We start from the raw sequence: 20,407 nt of genomic DNA, 5'->3' as shown, positions 1-20,407 counted from the left end.
CCTTTCCCTCCCCCCTGTTCTGCAATGCCTACCTGCTCCATGGCACCTTTTTGTTCCCCCCCATGATTGCTATCTGCACAACCCTCCCACCAAAACAGCCCCCTTTCTTGCCTGCTCCATGGCCCTTCTTTTTCCTCTTCCCCTCCCTCCAGTCACCGCTGCCATTCCTATTTAAAACGGCCTGCTGAGGTTCGCGGCCGGCTGTAGCGAACCTCGCAGGCCGCTGTTCACCTCAGTAGCATGTTCCCTCTGACGCGATCGCGTCAGAGGGAACGTGCTACTATGTGGAGAGCGGCTTGCGAGGTTCGCTACAGCCGGCCGCGAACCTCAGCAGGCCGTTTTAAATAGGAATGGCAGCGGTGACTGGAGGGAGGGGAAGAACAGGAGCGGTAGCGGTTGTTGCGGGAGGGGTCACGGCTCCTTTTTTGTTTTGGGCCCGTGCAGGAGGAGCTGAAAACAGGGCTGGGGGCTCGGTAGGTGGTGGAAGAAGGCTGGGGAGCCGCTCGATGGATCGCAAAAAAAGGAGGAGGGGGTGGGCACTCAGAGAAGGGAGCCGTTTTCAAAGGCGCCCCCGCGGCTCCTCTCATGAGCTGCAGTTGCGTCGGAAGATGAGAGAGGAGTCGCGGTGGTGGCTTTGTGGGTCCGTAGTCAGAGAGAAGTAAGGCTGGGGACTCGCGCATGCGCAGTCCTGCGGCCACAGACCTAAAGCGCACGGAACACGCAAATAGGACTGCGCATGCGCGGCTAGCTCTTTATTATTTTAGATGCTTTACATGGTGGAAGGTCCCAGTTTCTTCAGAGTGACTTTAATCTGGATAGTATCTTTCAAATTCAGAGGAGTATGTATATAATTAAAAATAAGAATATAATATGAAAGGAAGCTTTTTTCCAGAGCTGTATTCAGTGCAAACATTTTCCTCTACTTATTTTGTAGATTAGAGATACAAAATCATCTGATCAGAAGACAACTCTCTTACATTTCCTTGCGGAAATATGTGAAGAGAAATATCGGGATATCTTGAAATTCCCAGAAGAACTAGAACATGTTGAGAGTGCAAGTAAAGGTAAGCACAGAGAAGGAACCCCCCTAAAAGTTTGTTCCTGCTGTAGACTAGGATGTTCCAAAAAAATCCCAAACCAGAACATTTGAAATTGTAATACTGTATTCTTCATGATATTATGTTTTCTTTTCATTACTTTGTATTCGCTTGGAAAAAAATCAAAGGGAAGGTTCATTCAACAGTGAAAATACTATATATGGAGAACTTTGATCTTGGCTATTAGAGGTGCTAAAGATGCTTTCTCTTGTAAGCTGTGATATAATTTATCATGGATCTTAAGTTCCCATGGAGAGCTAAATGGTCTTCTTTTATTGTTTGGTTCTATTCAGTTTATACTAATGTTCATCTTGCAGTGGTCAGCATTTTTTAATTACCATGGATACTGGCTAAGACTGATAAAGGCTGAATTAGACAATATATTCATTGCCGGATCATACCTGGCTATGAAGTGACATCAAAGGGAGACGTGGGCAGTGAGAACTGACTGTGGGCAGTGAGAACTGACTGCAACCATTCAGAAAGCAGGGCAGGCCCAGTCAGCAGCACAGAAAGCATGCTCCTGCCGACCCATACACCGCTGGACCACCAGACTTAAGGGGCATTTAAAAAGGAACTGCGGGGAAGATTACATGCAATTGCTGCTGCTGGAGTAGTAAGGAGGAACACAGGGATGGGGAAGAGCAGGTGGAGAGGAAAGAAAGGGACTGGAGGAGGAGGAAAAGATGGCAGCATTGGGGGAGGGCAGGCCTGGAAGATATGTGGTCTTGAGGTGAGATGGGTTGTGGGGAGGGGATCTTTAGAAGAAGGGAAGAGACAGGGAAAAGCTGAACATGGGGAGAGATAAGAACATAGAAGAGAGATTTGGGGCCATGAGGCATCGTAGGATCAGGGATGCAGATTGTCAATGGAAGACAGGGAGAGGGTAGGAACAGTGGAACATAAAGGCAATGCTGGAAAATGGAGGAGATTAGAACACTGAGGGACAATGCTAGAAAAAGGGCAGATGGAGACATGGAGGTAGGATAGGGGCAGGGACAGAGAAGGATTATGTAGCCTCTGGTCATATAGAGCTTGTTTCTATGCTTTCTTAATGATACAATATCAACCCCGTTGGATAAATCTATGGCTTAAAACATTGGCTTGATTTTTAAAGTTACTAACTGAAGAACATGATCTCCAGAGTCCCAGAAACTATCCTACTAGAACATTATTTCTTAAATGGTATATATGGTGACTTATTTAATGTAATAGTGTATTGCAATCTGTTTGCTTTAGATATATATAGGAATTGAATCATCCCAAATTATATGCTATCCAAAAATGAGATTGCATCCCGACTAATTTCCACTGTAAACTGAATATTGGAGTTGTTTACCTATCTTAAAAACTCACGTAATTCATCTTCTTCTCCCATCCACATAAAAAAAAGACATAATCTGTGAAGCAATTTGAAAGCAAAATATGACAAAAATAATGAGAAGCGTAAATATAATCATTCTCAAATTTGTCTATACAGTATAAAAAACAGGCTAATGATAGAGCTATAGTGAACCCCATTGCAGTACCCTTAGATTATAAATAAAAAAAATGATCCAAAAAACTGAAAATAGTTCTTGGTCAGTGATCCTTGGTCCAGTGGGGGAAAGAGCAAGGCCCACTTTGAAGCTGTCCTAAATTTACTCGGTTAGCTATGTGAGTGCGAGCACTGAATAATGCTGGCATATGCATAACTGAGGGCTCCACCCTAACTCTACCTTTTATACTGTCCCTGACCTGTCCACTTTAAATGTGGTCAATCAGAGCCGATATTCAGTGGCACTGCATGGTTAAGTGCTGCTGAGTTTCAACTGTTGGGTGATCCAAGCTGCTGAAGTTGATAGGAGCCTCTCCTGCTACTTGAATTGCTCTGAATATTGTCTCGTATGTATTGTATATAGAGCTGCATACGTATTTTGGCAGGCAATTTTGTAATGAGTCCTTTCTACAAATAAAGCCCCAGTTTACCCATAACTATGGCTTTGAAATTTGCCTTCATTGAGAATTACAGAGCCACTTATATAAAAAGCAAATTGTAATCCAACGAGTGCAATCCAAATGAAGACACTCAGCAACACTCTTTGAAATTTTCTATTTACTCTTTGCTGAGATGTGTTTTGTAAATAACATCTTTTTTTTTCCTGTTAGTTATCATGCTGATGCAGCATCATTTGCGTTTCTTAATGTTTTAATAGTGTTTTCACAATACATACTACAGTATGTACTTGTTAAGAATAATGCAAGTGTTAGCACATTTTTGTCAATCTCTTAGCAAACAGCAGGCATGTTAATACTACTGCACAGATAATGATGGCTGTGACTTTGTTGAACAATACAGATTTTTTTTCCCCCCTCATCCTCTTGCATGCATTAGTTAGCTTTCCAAATCCTCTAGGGAAGGGATGGACAACAACAGTCCTTGAGAGCCACATTCCAGTTGGGGTTTACAAAATTTCCACAATGAATATGCATAAGATTGATTTGCATGTACTGCTTCCATTGTATTCAAATAGATATCATGCACAGTCATTGTGGAAATATTGAAAACCCAACTAGGTTGAGGTCCTCAAACTGTGGTTGCTGATACCTGCTCCAGGGTCTAAATAATTAGTTCTTTGGTGTTCCAAGGGCATGGGGGGGGGGGGGGAGAGTAGTCTACCCCGGGTGCAGGGAGCTCTGGGATGCTGGAGTGGTCACGAGTCTGTGGTCTGCCTGTGTGCAGCTGTTTACTGCGGCAACTCCCACCCTCTTTGATGTCAAATTCTGTTCCGGAGCAGGAGTCAAGCAGAAACGATTGCCACGCGAAGGCAGCCCGCAACCCCACAATCGATCTACGCACTTTCCCACTGCCTGGAGGAGGGAGGTGCTCTGGCCTGGGATCCCACCCTGCCATTGATTATGTCTAAAAGATCATATTTTCCCATCTTCTGATGTAAGTTTTAGCTTTCTTAAATCACTGCTGTTATGTGGGTACTGAATGCTTCAATTAGAATGGAGAGAGTTTTTCCCCAGTTCAGATCAACTTAGCCCAATTTCATAGTAACATAGTAAATGACGGCAGATAAAGACATGAATGGTCCATTCAGTCTGCCCAACCATACATGCTCCATAAATTAATAATTTAATTTAAATGGTCCTTTCTCTTAGATATTTCTGGGCCATATTGGAGTCTCCATCAAGGCTCACTCCAGCCCATCTTAACCATCCTAGCCATTGAAGCCTTCCCCAGCCCTTCCTCAACTGAATGTCCATATACGAGATACAGACTGTACAAGCTTCCCCAGTACTGGCCTTAGTATACCCATTATTTTCTGATTAGAGATCCTCTGTGTTCATCCCACGCTTGTTTGAAATCTGTCATCGTTTTCTTCTCCACCACCTCCCTCAGGAGCACATTCCACGCATTAACCACCCTCTCCGTAATGAAAAAATTCCTAACATTACTCTTGAGTCTACCACCCCTCACCCTCAAAGTATGCCCTCTGGTTTTACTGTTTTCCTTTCTCTGGAATAGATTTTATTCTACGTTAATACCTTTCAAGTATTTGAACGTCTGAATCATATCTCCCCTGTCCCTCCTTTCCTCTAGGGCAGGGGTAGGGAAATCCGGTCCTCGAGAGACGTATTCCAGTCGGGTTTTCAGGATTTCCCAATTAATATGCATTGAAAGCAGTGCATGCAAATAGATCTCATGCATTTTCATTGGGGAAGTCCTGAAAACCCAACTGGAATACGGCTCTCGAGGACCGGAGTTCCCTATCCCTGCTCTAGGGTATACATATTCAGGGCTTCTAGTCTCTCCTCATACATCTTCTGGCGCAAACCTCCTACCATTTTTGTTGCCTTCCTCTGGACCGGTTCAAGTCTTTTTATGTCTCCAAAATTGAACACAATATTCCAAATGGGGCTTCACCATCAATTTGTACAGGAGCTTCAACACCTTCTTCCTTCTACTGGTCATGCCTCTCTCTATACAGCCTAGCATCCTTCTGGCAACAGCCACCGCCTTGTCACACTGTTTCTTCACCTTTAGATCTTCAGACACTATCATCCCAAGGTCCCTCTCCCCAGCCGTGCATATCAGTCTCTCACCTCCCAGCACATATGGCTCCTTCCAATTTCTAATCCCCAAATGCATTACTCTGCACTTCTTTGCATTTAATTTTATTTCCGGATATTAGACTATTTCTCTAACTTTTGCATATCCTTTTTCATGTTTTCCACTCCCTCCTTGGTGTCTACTCTGTTACAAATCTTGATATCATCTGCAAAAAGCTAAACTTTTCTTTCTAACCCTTCGGCAATGTCATTCACAAATATACTGAACAGGATCACTCCACTACTCACCTTTCCCTCCTCCAAGCAAATTCCATTAACAACCACCCTCTGGCATTTGTCCGTCAACCAGTTTCTAATCCAGTTCACCACTTTGGGTCCTAACTTCAGCCCGTCAAAAAACATAGTAACATAGTAGATGACGGCAGATAAAGACCCGAATGGTCCATCCATCTGCCCAACCTGATTCAATTTAAATTTATTTTTCTTCTTAGCTATTTCTGGGCAAGAATCCAAAGCTCTACCCGGTACTGTGCTTGGGTTCCAACTGCTGAAATCTCTGTTAAAACCTGCTCCAGCCCATCTAAACCCTCCCAGCCACTGAATCCTCTCCAGCCCATCCTCCTCCAAACGGCCATATACAGATACAGACCGTGCAAGCCTAAGTTCAATATTTAATATTATTTTCTGATTCTAGATCCTCTGTGTTCATCCCACACTTCTTTGAACTCAGTCACAGTTTTTGTTCAAGAGCCTTCTATGAGGAACCATGTCAAAGGCTTTGCTGAAATCTAAGTAAATTACATCTAGCATATGCCCTTGATTGAATTTTTTGATTGGGTGACCAGAGAATTGAATCAGATTTGTTTAGCACGATTTACCTTTAGTAAAACCATGTTGCCTCGGATCCTGTAACCCTTTTTCTAGGAATTTCACTATCCTTTGTTTCAGCAGTGCTTCCATTATTTTTCCATTAACCAAAGTGAGGCTTACCAGCCTATAGTTTCCCACTTCATCTCTGTGAACAATTTTGTGAATAGGGACCACATCCGCTCATCTGTAATCCCCAGAAACTACTCCCGTTTCCAAAGATTTGTTGAACAAATCTTTAATAGGACCCGCCAGAACCTCTCTGAGCTCCCTCAATTTCCTGGGATGAATCCCATTCACATTGCTGTTATCAAATTCCTTTGAATCTGTGAATTATTTTTAAAAAATTATTTATATATTAAAATTTTCATTACATTTCCAAGCATATAGATCTTGTATAGATAGTGTGATTAAACAAATAAACATAATAAAGAATTGCAATTAAGCACACAACAAAAAAAACTAAAAACTTAGGGCTCCTTTTACGAAGGTGTGTTAGGGCCTTAATGTGCGGAATAATGCGTGCTAAATTGCCGCGCACGCTAGCCGCTACCGCTTCCTTTTGAGCAGGCGGTAGATTTTAGGCTAGCACATGCTATAATGTGCGCTGATCCGGTGCATGCGCTAAAATGCTTAGCGCACCTTCGTTAAAGGAGCCCTTAGTTATAATTGTCAAACACACTCAAGTCCACAATCAGATCCAAGAATTATTGAGTAATGGAAACCAGGATTTACATTTAATAAAAGGAAATTAAATGTCCGCTGCTAGGCAAGAAACCAAAAATTCATTCATGAGTAGTTATTGTTGTAATTCCTTCATTTTCCGCTCGTTTTTTAGATAAAAACGATGTTAATTGACTCGGATCGAAGAAAACATATTTTAAGGATTTATATCTAACTATGCATTTACATAGATAGCAGAGGAAAAAGATTCCTCCAATCTGGGTCACTCCAGGTTTTAACAAAAGAAACGGACGATGTCTTATTTTAGTTTCCTTCGAAACATTAGGGAAAACTTGAATATTCAATCCCAATAATTTTTCCTTCTGTTTTTGAAAAACAAATTCAACAACTAGTCTCTGTCTGGAGATAATGCCACTGTAATTAAAAGAGTGACCGGAGAAACTATATCATGGTCAGAGGTTTCCAATAGTGTAGAAATATCTAATGGAGCTTCTCTTTGTATATTTAATTCTTCATCTTGGTTTTGATTCAATATTGGCAAATAATATGCCCGTGTAAGAGGGGGCAAAGATTACTCAGGAATTTTCAAGATCTTGAGAAAATATCATTTTACCATTTCTCTGGGTGGTGTTGAGAAAATCTTGGGAAATTTATTAACCGTTGATTATTAATTCTATTATGGTTTTCAAGAGTCTCAAACTTCCTCCGCAGAATAATGTTATCTTTAGCAATTAAATCTTGATTTTGTTTTAATGTTATACCTTCTTTATCAATTCATTTTTAAGGTGTTAATCTCTTCTTTATGAATATTCACTTCTTTTTCCAAAGTTTTTATATGTGGAGTGAAGGAATTTCTTAAGTTTACAACTAGATCCAATATAGCTTCCAATGTTACCTCCTGGTGTAGGCTTGAAAAGGGAACTTGGCATAGTTAATGAAAAAGCAACTGGCAATTTTATCTCGCAAACGGCTATCTTTTCCCTTGCTTATGATGTTCCAGCCACAGGTTCAACTCCGGGAGTCAACTCATACCAAGAGGTCTCCAGCACCAAGTTCACCAACAAACCGGCCTCAGGAGTCGAGAGCACTTCCTCTCCGGGTGTGTTCTCTTCTCGTGGTGAACTGGCTCTCTGTGGTTTCAGCTGCATGGGAGACACTCTCATGTCAGGGCTCAAGGTAACATCTAGCCCTGGGACAGATACTGCCGTATTACTCCCCGGTAGCATCTCCAGCGGGCGATTCTCCGACAGTAAAGGTTCTTGCTGTAGTCTTCTGGGGAGCTCATCAATCGTCGCAAGAGGGGCTTCTGAGCGTCAGGAGGCTCCACTGGCGCTATTGCTCGTCTCTTCGGCATCCGCCAAAGTTTCCCGAGTCAAGATTGAAGAATAACTGAGAGGTAATCAGCAGCGTTCAGTAGCAGTCAGGCATTAGCGGCTATCTTGGATCGTTAGTCGAATCTGTGAATTTTGTTAAATATTTCATCCCTAACACAATGAAAGAATGCAGTTGTTAAGAACATAACTATTTTGGTCACTATGTGAGTCAAGTTTCAAGTTTTATTAAAATTTGATATAATTGCCTATCAATGAATTTCTAGGTAAAGTACACGTATATATAAAATACAGGTTAAAACAGTACAAGTATATAAAATACAAAACAACACATAAGACATAAATTTCCAATGTGGGATAACGAACAGGAACATGGAGGGAAGAATGGGAAGAAATACAATAGTTATAGGATAGATAAACATATAAGATTAGCACAGCTAGGAGGAGGGATAAAAAATAAAAATGATCTCATAATGGATGTTTGAGAGTCTCTGAACTTTTCTAGGCATCTCATACATTGTTTCAATTAACAGGGTTTTGCATATGTACTTTTATATAATGGGTATCTCTTACCAGCCCCAATGGCACACAGATGTCCATACTTTAATATATAACAGTTCTGAAAAAGGTGTAAATTATAAAATTTGCTGTATATCACAGTTCTATCTTTGCTGTGCCTAAATTATGCCCCCAGGACTGCCTACAAGCAGTATGCCTAAAAGCATGCATAATTTTCCAGGCAATTTTTTTTTCCATATGTAAAATAGGAGGATTTACACAGAAAATCCTATACAAAATTGCCCTCACAGGAGGTAATTATCAAAGACCTTACAGCTGGTAGACACATGAAACAATGTAAAAATGTTTATCCCAGGACAAGCAGGCAGCATATTCTTGACTGATGGGTGACGGCACCGACGGAGCCCCGGTACGGACAATTTTAGAGTGATTGCACTCTAAGAACTTGGAAAGTTCTAGTAGGCCGCACCGCGCACGCGCGAGTGCCTTCCCGCCCGACAGAGGCGCGCGGTCCCCAGTTTCTTAATTTCCGCGGAGCTAAGAAGTCACACTTTTCAACGGCTGTTGAAAAGATTTTTTTCTGTCGCCTTCCCGCTCGCGAAATCTTTTTGGAAATTATATTTCCTTTTTTTCTTTTATTATTTTCTTTAAAAAAAAAAAAAGTTTTTTTCTTTTTTCTTCATTTTGTTGGTTTTGCCCCGGCGGGGCCTACTGCCGCCATAGAGGCCTCGGCCTTCGATTTGGCAGAAGCCGTTTTTCCTTTCATGCCCCCCCAGCCAGGTTTTAAAAAGTGCCAGCGGTGTGCATGGCCTATCTCTCTTACGGACCCGCACAATTGGTGCTTACAGTGCCTGGGTCCAGAGCATCAGGCTTCTACCTGCACCTGCTGTGCCACTTTGAAAAAACGTACATTAAAAAACCGACAAATCCAACAAAGTTTGCTTTTCGGTGCCGATATGTCTGACCCTGCGACATCGACACCGGCATCGGCACCACCTCAGTTGGCACCCACTTCGTCGACGCCGCGCAACACCGCGCCGGCGTCGCAACACTCAGGTAAGCCGGCTAAGAAGCCATCTCCGTTGGAGCGTCCTCCGGTCTCAGTAGCAGCGAGTCCAATCCTGCCGACCTCGAGGCGCCCACGGAAGCGCTCCGCTCCTATTGAGGTGAGCCCCTCGACATCGGGTTCCTCATCCTTGGAGCGTAGAGCGGCACCACAGGTACCGCAGAAGAAAAAGGCAGTACCGGTGCCTTCGCTAGACGAGCGGATTGCTGCTGTCCTGCAAGTGCAACTTAAGAAGCAGTTGCAACAACTCCTTCCCTCACTTTTGACACCGAGCCTTCCAGTCCCGGTCCGGTCTGAGCCACCGGTACCGACAGTGGAGCGCCCTCCTTTATCGGCATCCACTTTGTCGGTACCGGTTCACACTGCTTCCTCGACTTCGATGCCAATCTTAGCACCGGAACCGAGAGCTCAACACCAGGTGGTGCAGACTTCGGTACTGACGCAGCATGTCACATCTCCTGGTACCGTGTCTATGAGGTCGGGTAAGTCGGTGCGCAAAACCCGACACCTGGAACCCTCCACTCCGGAGTCTCGAGACCGTGGCTCTCAGATTCGGGACCCTGATTTGTGGGGTGACTCTGAAGAGCCCTTTCTGTCTGAGGGTGAGTGTTCCTCTGATGAAGAGGATCATCTTGTTGCTGATCCCTCTTCTAAGCAGGATTCCACATCTTTTACCTCTTTGTTAAAAGAGATGTGTGAATATCTTTCTATTCCCTTGGAGGCTGAGTCGAAGAAATCCAAGGCATTCCTTGATGCTCTGGACTTTGACCAGCCTCCAAGGGAATTTCTCAAACTTCCTCTCCATGACATCTTAAGAGAGACTTTTTATAAAAATTTAGAGACTCCCTGACTGTACCGGGATCTCCTCGTAAATTGGATTCCTTATACAAGGTTATCCCTATCCCTGGTTTTGACAAACCTCAGCTCCCGCATGAGTCTCTTTTGGTGGAATCCACACTTAAGAAATCAACGGGAGCTAGTGTGTATGCCACAGTCCCTCCTGGCAGAGAAGGAAAAGCCATGGACAAATTTGGCAAACATTTATATCAGAATTCCATGTTAGCCAATAGGTCAGGGAACTACGCTATTCATTTTTCATTTTATTTAAAGCACCTCATTCAAAACATGGCTGCTTTTGAAAGTACCTCCCTGACCGCAAGAAATCTGCATTTCATGCCTGCTCTTCTTCTCTTCTCCAGTTACGCAAGTTCCTAGTTCGGTCAATTTATGACACATTTGAATTGACTTCTAGGGCCACGGCTATGTCTGTTGCCATGCGTCGGTTGGCATGACTCAGAGTCTCAGAGCTCGATGTAAATCATCAGGACCGCCTAGCAAATGCTCCCTGCTTGGGTGATGAGCTCTTCGGAGAGTCCATGGATTCCACTACACAAAAGCTGTCTGCCCATGAGACTCGGTGGGATACTCTCCTGAAGACTAAGAAAAAGACTCCACCTGCTCGGCCTTTTCGCCAACAATCTGCCTACCAGCGCCGCTATGCTGCCCGTCCCTTGCCACCGGCTACTCAACAGCCTAGACGTCAGCGTCAGCAACAGCGACAACCACCTAGGCCAGCCCAGCAGCAACAGGTGAAGCCTCCTCCACCACAAAAGTCTACCCAACCCTTTTGACGTGGTTCTCCAAAGCATAGCCAGTATTCCACCATCTGCCAATCTCCCTCGACCCATAGGAGGACGTCTTTCTTGTTACACCAGCCGTTGGGAGAACATCACATCGGATCAGTGGGTCCTCAACATCATCCGCCACGGCTACTCTCTCAACTTTCAGACACGTCCTGCACAAAGTCTGCCAAGAGAGTCTGCTTTGAACACCTCTCAGTCTTCTCTCCTTCTTCAGGAGGTTCAATCCCTCCTCCTCCTGAACGCCATAGAGGAAGTTCCTCTAGATCAGAAGGGGCAGGGATTCTACTCCCGTTATTTTCTGGTCCCCAAAAAAACAGGGGATCTCAGACCCATCCTAGATCTTCACGATCTCAACAAATGCTTGGTCAAGGAGAAATTCAAGATGCTTTCTCTGGCAACTCTTTATCCTCTTCTCCATCAAAGCGACTGGCTATGCTCCCTTGATCTCAAAGAGGCATACACTCACATTCCGGTCAATCTGGCCTCCAGACAGTACCTCCCCTTCATGATCAATCATTGTCATTACCAACACAAGGTGCTGCCCTTCAGTCTTGCCTCCTCTCCAAGAGTGTTCACCAAATGTCTGATTGTGGTGGCTGCCTTTCTATGCTCTCACCACCTTCAAGTCTTTCCTTATCTGGACGATTGGTTAATCAAGGCCAATTCATCTCAAACAGTGCTCCTGGCCACCAACCAAACCATCCTGTTTCTACAGCTTCTGGGGTTCGAGATCAATCTACCCAAATCTCATCTCATCCCCACTCAGAGACTTCAATTCATTGGAGCGGTGCTGGACACAGTCCTCATGAGAGCATTCCTGCCATCCAACCGTCTTCAAACTCTTCAATCTCTATGTCAGCAGGTGCTTCCACAACGTTCCATCTCTGCCAAGCAAATGATGATACTCTTGGGTCACATGGCCTCCACAGTTCATGTCACACCCCTCGCACGTCTTCACCTGAGCACTCCTCAATGGACTCTAGCTACCCAGTGGTCCCAAGCGACGGATCCTTGCTCATGACACATATCTGTGACATCATCTCTTCGTCAGTCTCTACAATGGTGGTTGATATCCTCAAATCTTTCCAGAGGTCTTCTGTTTCATCTACCTCCTCATCAACTTGTCATCACCACCGACGCCTCCCCTTATGCCTGGGGAGCTCATTTGAACGAATTCCAAACTCAAGGACTTTGGACAGCCCAGGAAATGAAACATCACATCAATTTCCTGGAACTCAAAGCGATGTTTTATGCCCTCAAGGCCTTCCAACATCTTCTCTTTCCTCAGGTCCTCCTGCTGTGCACAGACAATCAAGTTGCGATGTACTACATCAACAAGCAGGGTGGGACAGGCTCTCGCCTCTTGTGCCAGGAAGCCCAGAAGATTTGGGCTTGGGCCACAGATCACCAACTATTCCTGAAAGCTATCTACATTCAGGGAGAACAGAATTCCTTAGCGGACAAGCTCAGTAGAATTCTCCAGCCTCACGAGTGGACACTCGATCCTTTAACTCTTCAGTCCATCTTCGCTCAGTGGGGCACTCCTCAGATAGACCTCTTTGTAGCTCCTCACAATCACCAGCTCCCCTATTCTGCTCCAGACTCTACTCCCCTCACCGTATGGCAGCGGATGCATTTCTCCTCATTTGGTCCAATCTGTTCCTGTACGCTTTCCCTCCTCTGCCTCTCATGTTACGAACCTTGTTCAAGCTCAAGAGGGAACGAGCCACCATGATTCTGATTGCTCCACGGTGGCCCAGGCAACATTGGTTCTCCCTTCTACTTCAACTCAGTTCCAGGGAGCCTTTCCTTCTTACACTGTTTCCTTCTCTGCTTACGCAACATCAGGAGACCCTTTTGCATCCCAACCTTCCGTCTCTGCACCTGACAGCTTGGTTTCTCTCGGGCTGACTTCTCATGATACTCTTTTGTCTCAGCCCGTTCGTTCCATTCTGGATGCCTCCAGGAAACCGGCCACTCTGCAATCTTACCATCAGAAGTGGACACGGTTTTCTTCCTGGTGTCTTCTTCATCATCATGATCCCACTTCCCTTGCAGTGGAGACCTTATTGGATTATCTTCTTTCTTTGTCTGACTCTGGCCTCAAGTCTACTTCCATCAGAGTCCACCAAGTGCTATTGCTGCTTTTCATGAGCCAGTTCATGGAAAACTTCTCTCGGCTCATCCCTTGGTGTCCAGATTCATGCGGGGTCTTTTCAATGTGAAACCACCTCTCAAAGCCCCTCCGGTAATCTGGGATTTCAATGTGGTTCTTTCCGCCTTAATGAAGCCTCCTTTTGAACCTTTGGCTACCGATCCTGTCAAGTTTCTCACTTGGAAGGTACTTTTCCTTATTGCTCTTACCTCTGCCAGGAGGGTCAGTGAGCTACATGCACTAGTTGCTGATCCACCTTTTACAGTCTTTCATCATGACAAGGTGGTTCTGCGTACACATCCAAAGTTTCTCCCTAAGGTTGTCTCGGAATTCCATCTCAACCAATCCATTGTTCTGCCTGTCTTCTTTCCGAAACCTCACTCTCATTCTGGAGAACAAGCTCTGCATACTTTGGACTGTAAGCGGGCTCTGGCTTACTATTTAGAGCGTACTAAGCCCCACAGATCAGCTCCCCAACTCCCGAATAAATTGGGACGTCCTGTTTCTAAACGTACGTTGTCTAATTGGTTGGCAGCGTGCATTTCTTTCTGTTATGCTCAGACCGGACTGACACTGGAAGGTTCTGTCACGGCCCATAGAGTTCGAGCTATGGCAGCATCTGTGGCTCTCCTCCGCTCCACGCCTATTGAGGAAATCTGCAAGGCTGCTACTTGGTCCTCAGTTCATACTTTTACATCTCATTATTGTCTGGATGCTTTCTCCAGACGGGATGGACACTTCGGCCAATCTGTTTTGCAAAATTTGTTTTCCTAATGGCCAACCTTCCCACCATCCCTCTTTTTGTTAGCTTGGAGGTCACCCATCAGTCAAGAATATGCTGCCTGCTTGTCCTGGGATAAAGCACAGTTACTTACCGTAACAGGTGTTATCCAGGGACAGCAGGCAGATATTCTTGCGTCCCACCCACCTCCCCGGGTTGGCTTCTTAGCTGGCTTATCCTAACTGGGGACCGCGCGCCTCTGTCAGGCGGGAAGGCACTCGCGCGTGCGCGGTGCGGCCTACTAGAACTTTCCAAGTTCTTAGAGTGCAATCACTCTAAAATTGTCCGTATCGGGGCTCCGTCGGTGCCGTCACCCATCAGTCAAGAACATCTGCCTGCTGTCCCTGGATAACACCTGTTACGGTAAGTAACTGTGCTATTTCAGAATTGTCCTTCTCATTTTGCATAAAAAAGGGCAGTGTGAAATCCGTGAAGTTAATAACCCGTTCTTAGCGCTTTGGGAAGGATGGGATAGAAAATGAATTAAATAAATAAATAAATGTATGGTGGTTTTATTTTCCAGTCTCTGTACATTATCTTCTGAATACTTGCTTCCGGATATATATATATATATATATATATATATAACATATGCAGGCACAATCTTACCAGCACTGTGTAGACTAGAAGTATTTTGAAGAGAAATCTTCACAAGGAGATTCACTTTACAAATAATCATGTAGTCCCACTAGCAGTACACACCTTCCCTCTCCAATGGTAATAATGAGTCTTCCTTCAGATTTTGTAGTCCTAGAGCTGTTTTATTCCCCTAGAATTGCAAACTCCTTTTCAAAAGGAAATTCCTTCTGAAGAATATGCAAAATGTAGGTGTATATGTAATTGTAACTCATTTTGAGCACAGATTAGCAAGGGGTGTATAACACATCTAGCAACCAGATCCAAGTAGGCACACAGCATGGCCTTGAAAAAGAGGCATGAAATTTAAAAATCAATTGTTCTTGCATATGTTAACTTCATTGACTTAACACCATAAGATTACTATATGTGTTTATATGCTTGTGGGTATGGGTGTGTTTTCTACAGTCTGTGTCCCACAAATGGCAAAAGATAGGTGAAACTTTGGAACCTCCATTATTGTACATCACTTTGTTGCATGTTCTGAGTGAGATTGTTGTGCATCTTGGGGGGGGGGGGGGTAGAGGAAGACATCTTGACTGGTAAGCTGAATATTGTAAAAAATGAGTCTTGGTTATAACCACATATCATTCCCGTCTTGTTTGACTGCCTCTTTGGTTGGAATGGTGGGGACTTCACATTCACAATTTAAGTATGGGTGACTGGAGACCGTACAGATTGTTGGTCAGACTGGGTGAACTATGCAGGTCTTTATCTACTGTCATTTACTATGTTCCTTTGTGTGTATATACACAGAGTTGGGTTTCAGGATTTCCATAGTGCATTCAAATAGATATCATACATATTAATTGTGGAAAACCTGACTGTTTTGTGGTTTTCGAGGATCAAGGTCACCCCTGGTATATGCTACTTATAATAAAATATTCAACAAATCAAAACTTAAGAAATACCCTACAAAGATATTCATAGATAGACTAAAAGCTATAGAACTCTTCATTTTATCCAAAAATATGATGATTTTACTTCACTTTTTCATTATTTACCAAATGTTTCACAAACCAAATGTGTTTTTCTCATTCTCATAAATATAAGATCATCTGAATATGTGCATAATGGTATTTATTCAAGAAAGATAGCAATGATTATTGAATGAAATATATATGTATGGCTATAACTTTTGTAAAAACTCATAAAAAATTCACTTTTCTAAATGGGAGACCAGCAGAATTCAAATCAATATGACTGCACCGTATCTGTTCAATAGCTGCTGGAATGCTACAATGAATATGAAAATTAACTCACTACAGATGTCTTTGAGTGCTGCATAATATGTCTGCTGTTTAAAAATGCATATAAATCTCACCAAACTGGTCTATAAACTTGTGTCCAATCATCAATATTGCATCAAACAAAAATCAAATTATAATTCAAATGATCAATGTGAAAAACAATGGTCATTTGTAAATAGATGCCAGCACTTATCTGTCCCATGTCAACCAATGGCTGAAACATAGCTCTGGTCCAAAGAGGCTTCCCCATTTTGCCCCCTGCTTCAGGGACCACTCAAACAGTTCAATAGACTGCACAAGTTCTGGGCAAAACTGAAGGGAGCTATTTTAAAGGCAACAAACTATTTTATAAGAAAAGTAAGAGGAAAAGAAGGCTGCGTTGGTTCTTAAAAGTAGTAGCTAAAAAGGTAAGGAAAAGAAGATAGTATTTATAAACTACAAAAGATTGCAGAAAGAAGAAGACCGACAAAAATATCTGGAAAAGTTAATAGAGGCTGGTTGAGTAGTCATGAAAGCAAAGATGCATATAAACAATACATTTTTTAAGATATATTAGTGATGATAAGAAGTGCAAAAGTGACATTGTGAGACTCAAATGTGAAGGGGAGAAATATGTAGAAACACACTCACTCGTATCCTCCTACTCTTTCTCTTGCTCTCTGCTGGGGACATCAATCCTAATCCCAGTCCTCCCAATCATCCCTCAGCCTACTCATAGGGATCATACCGCAATCTAACCAATCTTATTTCTGTTCCTCTCCTCCCCCGTTCCTCCCTGCCCTTCTCATGTGGTTTGTGGAATGCCCGCTCCATCTCCAACAAACTTGCCTTCATCCTCGACCTCTTTATCTCTAGAAAGTTCCACCTGCTAGCACTAAGTGAAACCTGGATCTGTCCTGAAGACTCTGCTTCAGCTGCCACCCTGTATCATGGAGGGTACCTTTTCTCACACATGCCTCGCCCAGACGTAAATATCAACCCCTTCTTCTGTTTCAATCTCACTGGTGTCCTTCCTTTGAAGTTCACTCCATCTATCTATTTGCCCCCACCTGTCTCAGAGAAGCAGTCATTTACCAGCCCCCTGATAAATCCTTCTCTTTCCTCACTGACTGATTCCTGGCTCTCCTCCTTTCTTGAACCCTCATCTCCCTTCCTTATCCTCGGTGACTTCAACATCCATGCCGAAGACCCTTCTGACTCCTATATGTCCAGATTTATTGCTCTTTTTTTTAAATAAATCTTTATTCATTTGAAAACATACACAAAGTGCATACAGAAATGCAACATTTGGCACCAAATAACAACAAATAATAATATATAGACATCTTCCCCCCTCCCCCTCCCTCCTAACCCGGATGTGTGTAAAACTCAATAAAATGTAAAGCTTGGACTATTAATTGCTGGGCCCCAAATCTCATTAAAGATTTTACCATGACCCTTTAGTTCTGAATTCATACGTTCGTATCGATAACATAAGCACAGGGATTCCCACCAAAAGGTGTGATTCAGGTTTCTTGCTCTAACATCTTCATACGATCTCCAGCTGTGCTCCACCACCCTTACCCACCATAAAGGCCACTGCCTTGACCTTGTCCTCTCCTCCAACTGCTTTATCACTGAATTCTGCATCTCAAATCTTACCATCTCTGACTATCAGCTGTTAACTTTCACAACTCATCACCCTCCCTCCCCAAACCCGACCAATCATTACCCGTACATTTAGGAACCTTCAGGCTATTGACCCTGACACGCTCTATACCACTGTCTCATCTCTCTTTTCTACTCCTATATTAAACAAGTCTGTTAATGAAGCTGTCCTCTCCTATAACTTCATTCTCTCATTTTCTGTTGATACCCTTGCCCCTCCCATTTCACGTCCTGCAAAGCCTAGCCCTGGTTGACCTGTGCTCCTGTGCCCACACACAGGCCAAATTCATTCATTTCAAATTCATGCTGACGTCCTTCCAATCCACCCTCTCGCTTGCCAACAAGACTACTATAACTATTTAACTAATTCTCTTAGGGCCAACCCTCGCCGTCTCTTAGCCACATACAACTCTCTACTCAAACTTTCCCCCCAGATGATGGAAGAGTTCTCCCATGACAAGATTCACAAGATCCACCTTGAATTCTGAACCATGTCACCTCCCCTACCACCTCTTCTGACTATCCACTCTTGTCAATCTCCCTTCAATAACCCGTAAAACCCTTTATTCCTTTTCTGAAGTCACAGAAGAGGAAACTGCTCATCTTTTTCTCCTCCTCCAAACCTACCACCTGTTCCTCTGATTTGATTCCTACCCGCCTACTCAGATCCATCGCTCCCACTGTAATCACTCCCATCTGTCACTTCCTCAACCTTTTACTCTCCACTACTACAGTCCCTGATGTCTTCAAACATGCCGTAGTTGCACCCCTCCTCAAAAAGCCCTCACTAGATCCCACAATCCCCTCCAACTACTGCCCTTTCTCCCTCCTCCTCTTCCTATACAAACTACTCAAAAAACATGCTATTCACTTCCGTTGCCTGGACTTCCTTTCTTCTCATAATTTTCTTGACCTACTTCAATTGGGCTTTCACCCTCTCCATTCTACAGAAACTGCCTTTGCTGAAGTCTCTAACAACCTATTCCTGGTCAAATCTAATGGACTCTACTCTATCTTCATTTTTCTCAATCTGTCTGTTGCCTTCAATACTGTTGATCACCACCTCCTTCTTGACACACTGTCCTCACTGGGATTCCAGGGTTCTGTTCTCTCCTGGTTACATAGTAACATAGTAGATGACATTACATAAAGACCCAAATGGTCCTTCCAGTCTGCCCAACCTGATTTAATTAAAAAAATTTTAAATTTTTTCTTCTTAGCTATTTCTGGGCAAGAATCCAAAACTCTACCCGGTACTGTGCTTGGGTTTCAACTGCCTAAATCTCCGTTAAAATCTACTCCAGTCCATCTAAACCCTCCCAGCCATTGAAGCCCTCTCCAGCCCATCCTCCCTCAAACGGCCTTATACAGACACAGACCGTGCAAGTCTGCCCAGTACTGGCCTTAGTTCATTCCAGGCATCCACCATCCTCTCCATAAAGTAGAATTTCCTAACATTGCTTTTGAATCTACCACCCCTCAACCTCAAATTATGTCCTCTGGTTTTACCATTTTCCTTTCTCTGGAAAAGATTTTGTTCTACGTTAATACCCTTCAAGTATTTGAATGTCTGAATCATATCTCCCCTGTCCCTCCTTTCCTCTAGGGTATACATATTCAGGGCTTCCAGTCTCTCCTCATATGTCTTCTGGTGCAAGCTTCCTATCATTTTTGTCGCCCTCCTCTGGACTGCTTCAAGTCTTCTTACGTCCTTCGTCAGATACGGTCTCCAAAACTGAACACAATACTCCAAGTGGGGCCTCACCAATGACCTGTACAGGGGCATCAACACCTTCTTCCTTCTACTGGCTACACCTCTCTTTATACAGCCCAGCATCCTTCTGGCAGCAGCCACTGCCTTGTTACACTGTTTTTTCACCTTTAGATCTTCGGACACTATCACCCCAAGGTCCCTCTCCCCATCCGTGCACATCAGCTTTTCACCAGGTTTTCTTCCCATCTCTCTTATCGTACTTTCAATGTATGTTAAGGTGGATTCTCCTCCACTGCCATCCCACTGTCTATTGGCGTACCCCAAGGCTCCATCCTGGGCCCTCTCCTCTTTTCCATATACAGTAAATCTGTTCTCTTGGTACACTGATCTCCTGTCATTGTTTTCAATATCACCTCTATGCTGATGACTCCCAGATCTACCTCTCCACACCAGATATCTCTACAGGAATTCAGGCCCAAATCTCAGCCTGCTGTCTGACATTGCCTGGATGTCTCACGGCCATCTCAAACTGAATATGGCCAAAACTGAACTCCTTATCTGTCTACCTAAACTCACCTCACCCCTTTCACTGTTCTCTATTTCTGTGGATAACACTATCCTCCTCCCTGTCTCGTCAGCTTGCAACCTTGGGGTGATCTTTGACTCCTCTCTCTCATTCTCTGCTTGGATCCAACAAACTGCCAAAAACTGTCACTTCCTCCTCTATAATATTACCAAAATCCATCCCCTCTTCTCTGAACACACTACCAAAACCCTTATCCATACTCTTATCACATCACAGGGGGTTGGTAAATGTACTGCAATGTACTTCTCTCAGGCCTCCTGTGCACCCATCTCTCACCTCTTCAATCCGTTCAAAATACTGCTGCACAACTCACTCCGTGAGAGCCGCTATTTTCACATTGCCCCTCTCCTCATGTCACTTCATTGGCACCCC

General features: G+C 43.8%; 1 protein-coding gene across 6 annotated transcripts in view; it reads left to right on the top strand.

Annotated features, from left to right (window-relative positions):
* The window catches only part of DIAPH2 (diaphanous related formin 2), a 1,499,255-nt gene that overhangs the window by 889,232 nt on the left and 589,616 nt on the right, over nt 1-20,407 (top strand). For all 6 annotated transcript variants that reach the window (XM_033944799.1, XM_033944798.1, XM_033944797.1 and 3 more), the window contains one exon: nt 935-1,064. In XM_033944799.1, coding sequence (XP_033800690.1) covers nt 935-1,064 — 130 coding nt within the window. The remainder of the gene's footprint in view (nt 1-934; nt 1,065-20,407) is intronic.

This window comes from Geotrypetes seraphini, chromosome 5, assembly GCF_902459505.1.
Source record: "Geotrypetes seraphini chromosome 5, aGeoSer1.1, whole genome shotgun sequence".
NCBI classification, from domain to species: domain Eukaryota; kingdom Metazoa; phylum Chordata; class Amphibia; order Gymnophiona; family Dermophiidae; genus Geotrypetes; species Geotrypetes seraphini.
The sequence above is the reverse complement of the archived record's forward strand: the minus strand, read 5'-3'. Positions and strand labels throughout refer to the sequence as shown.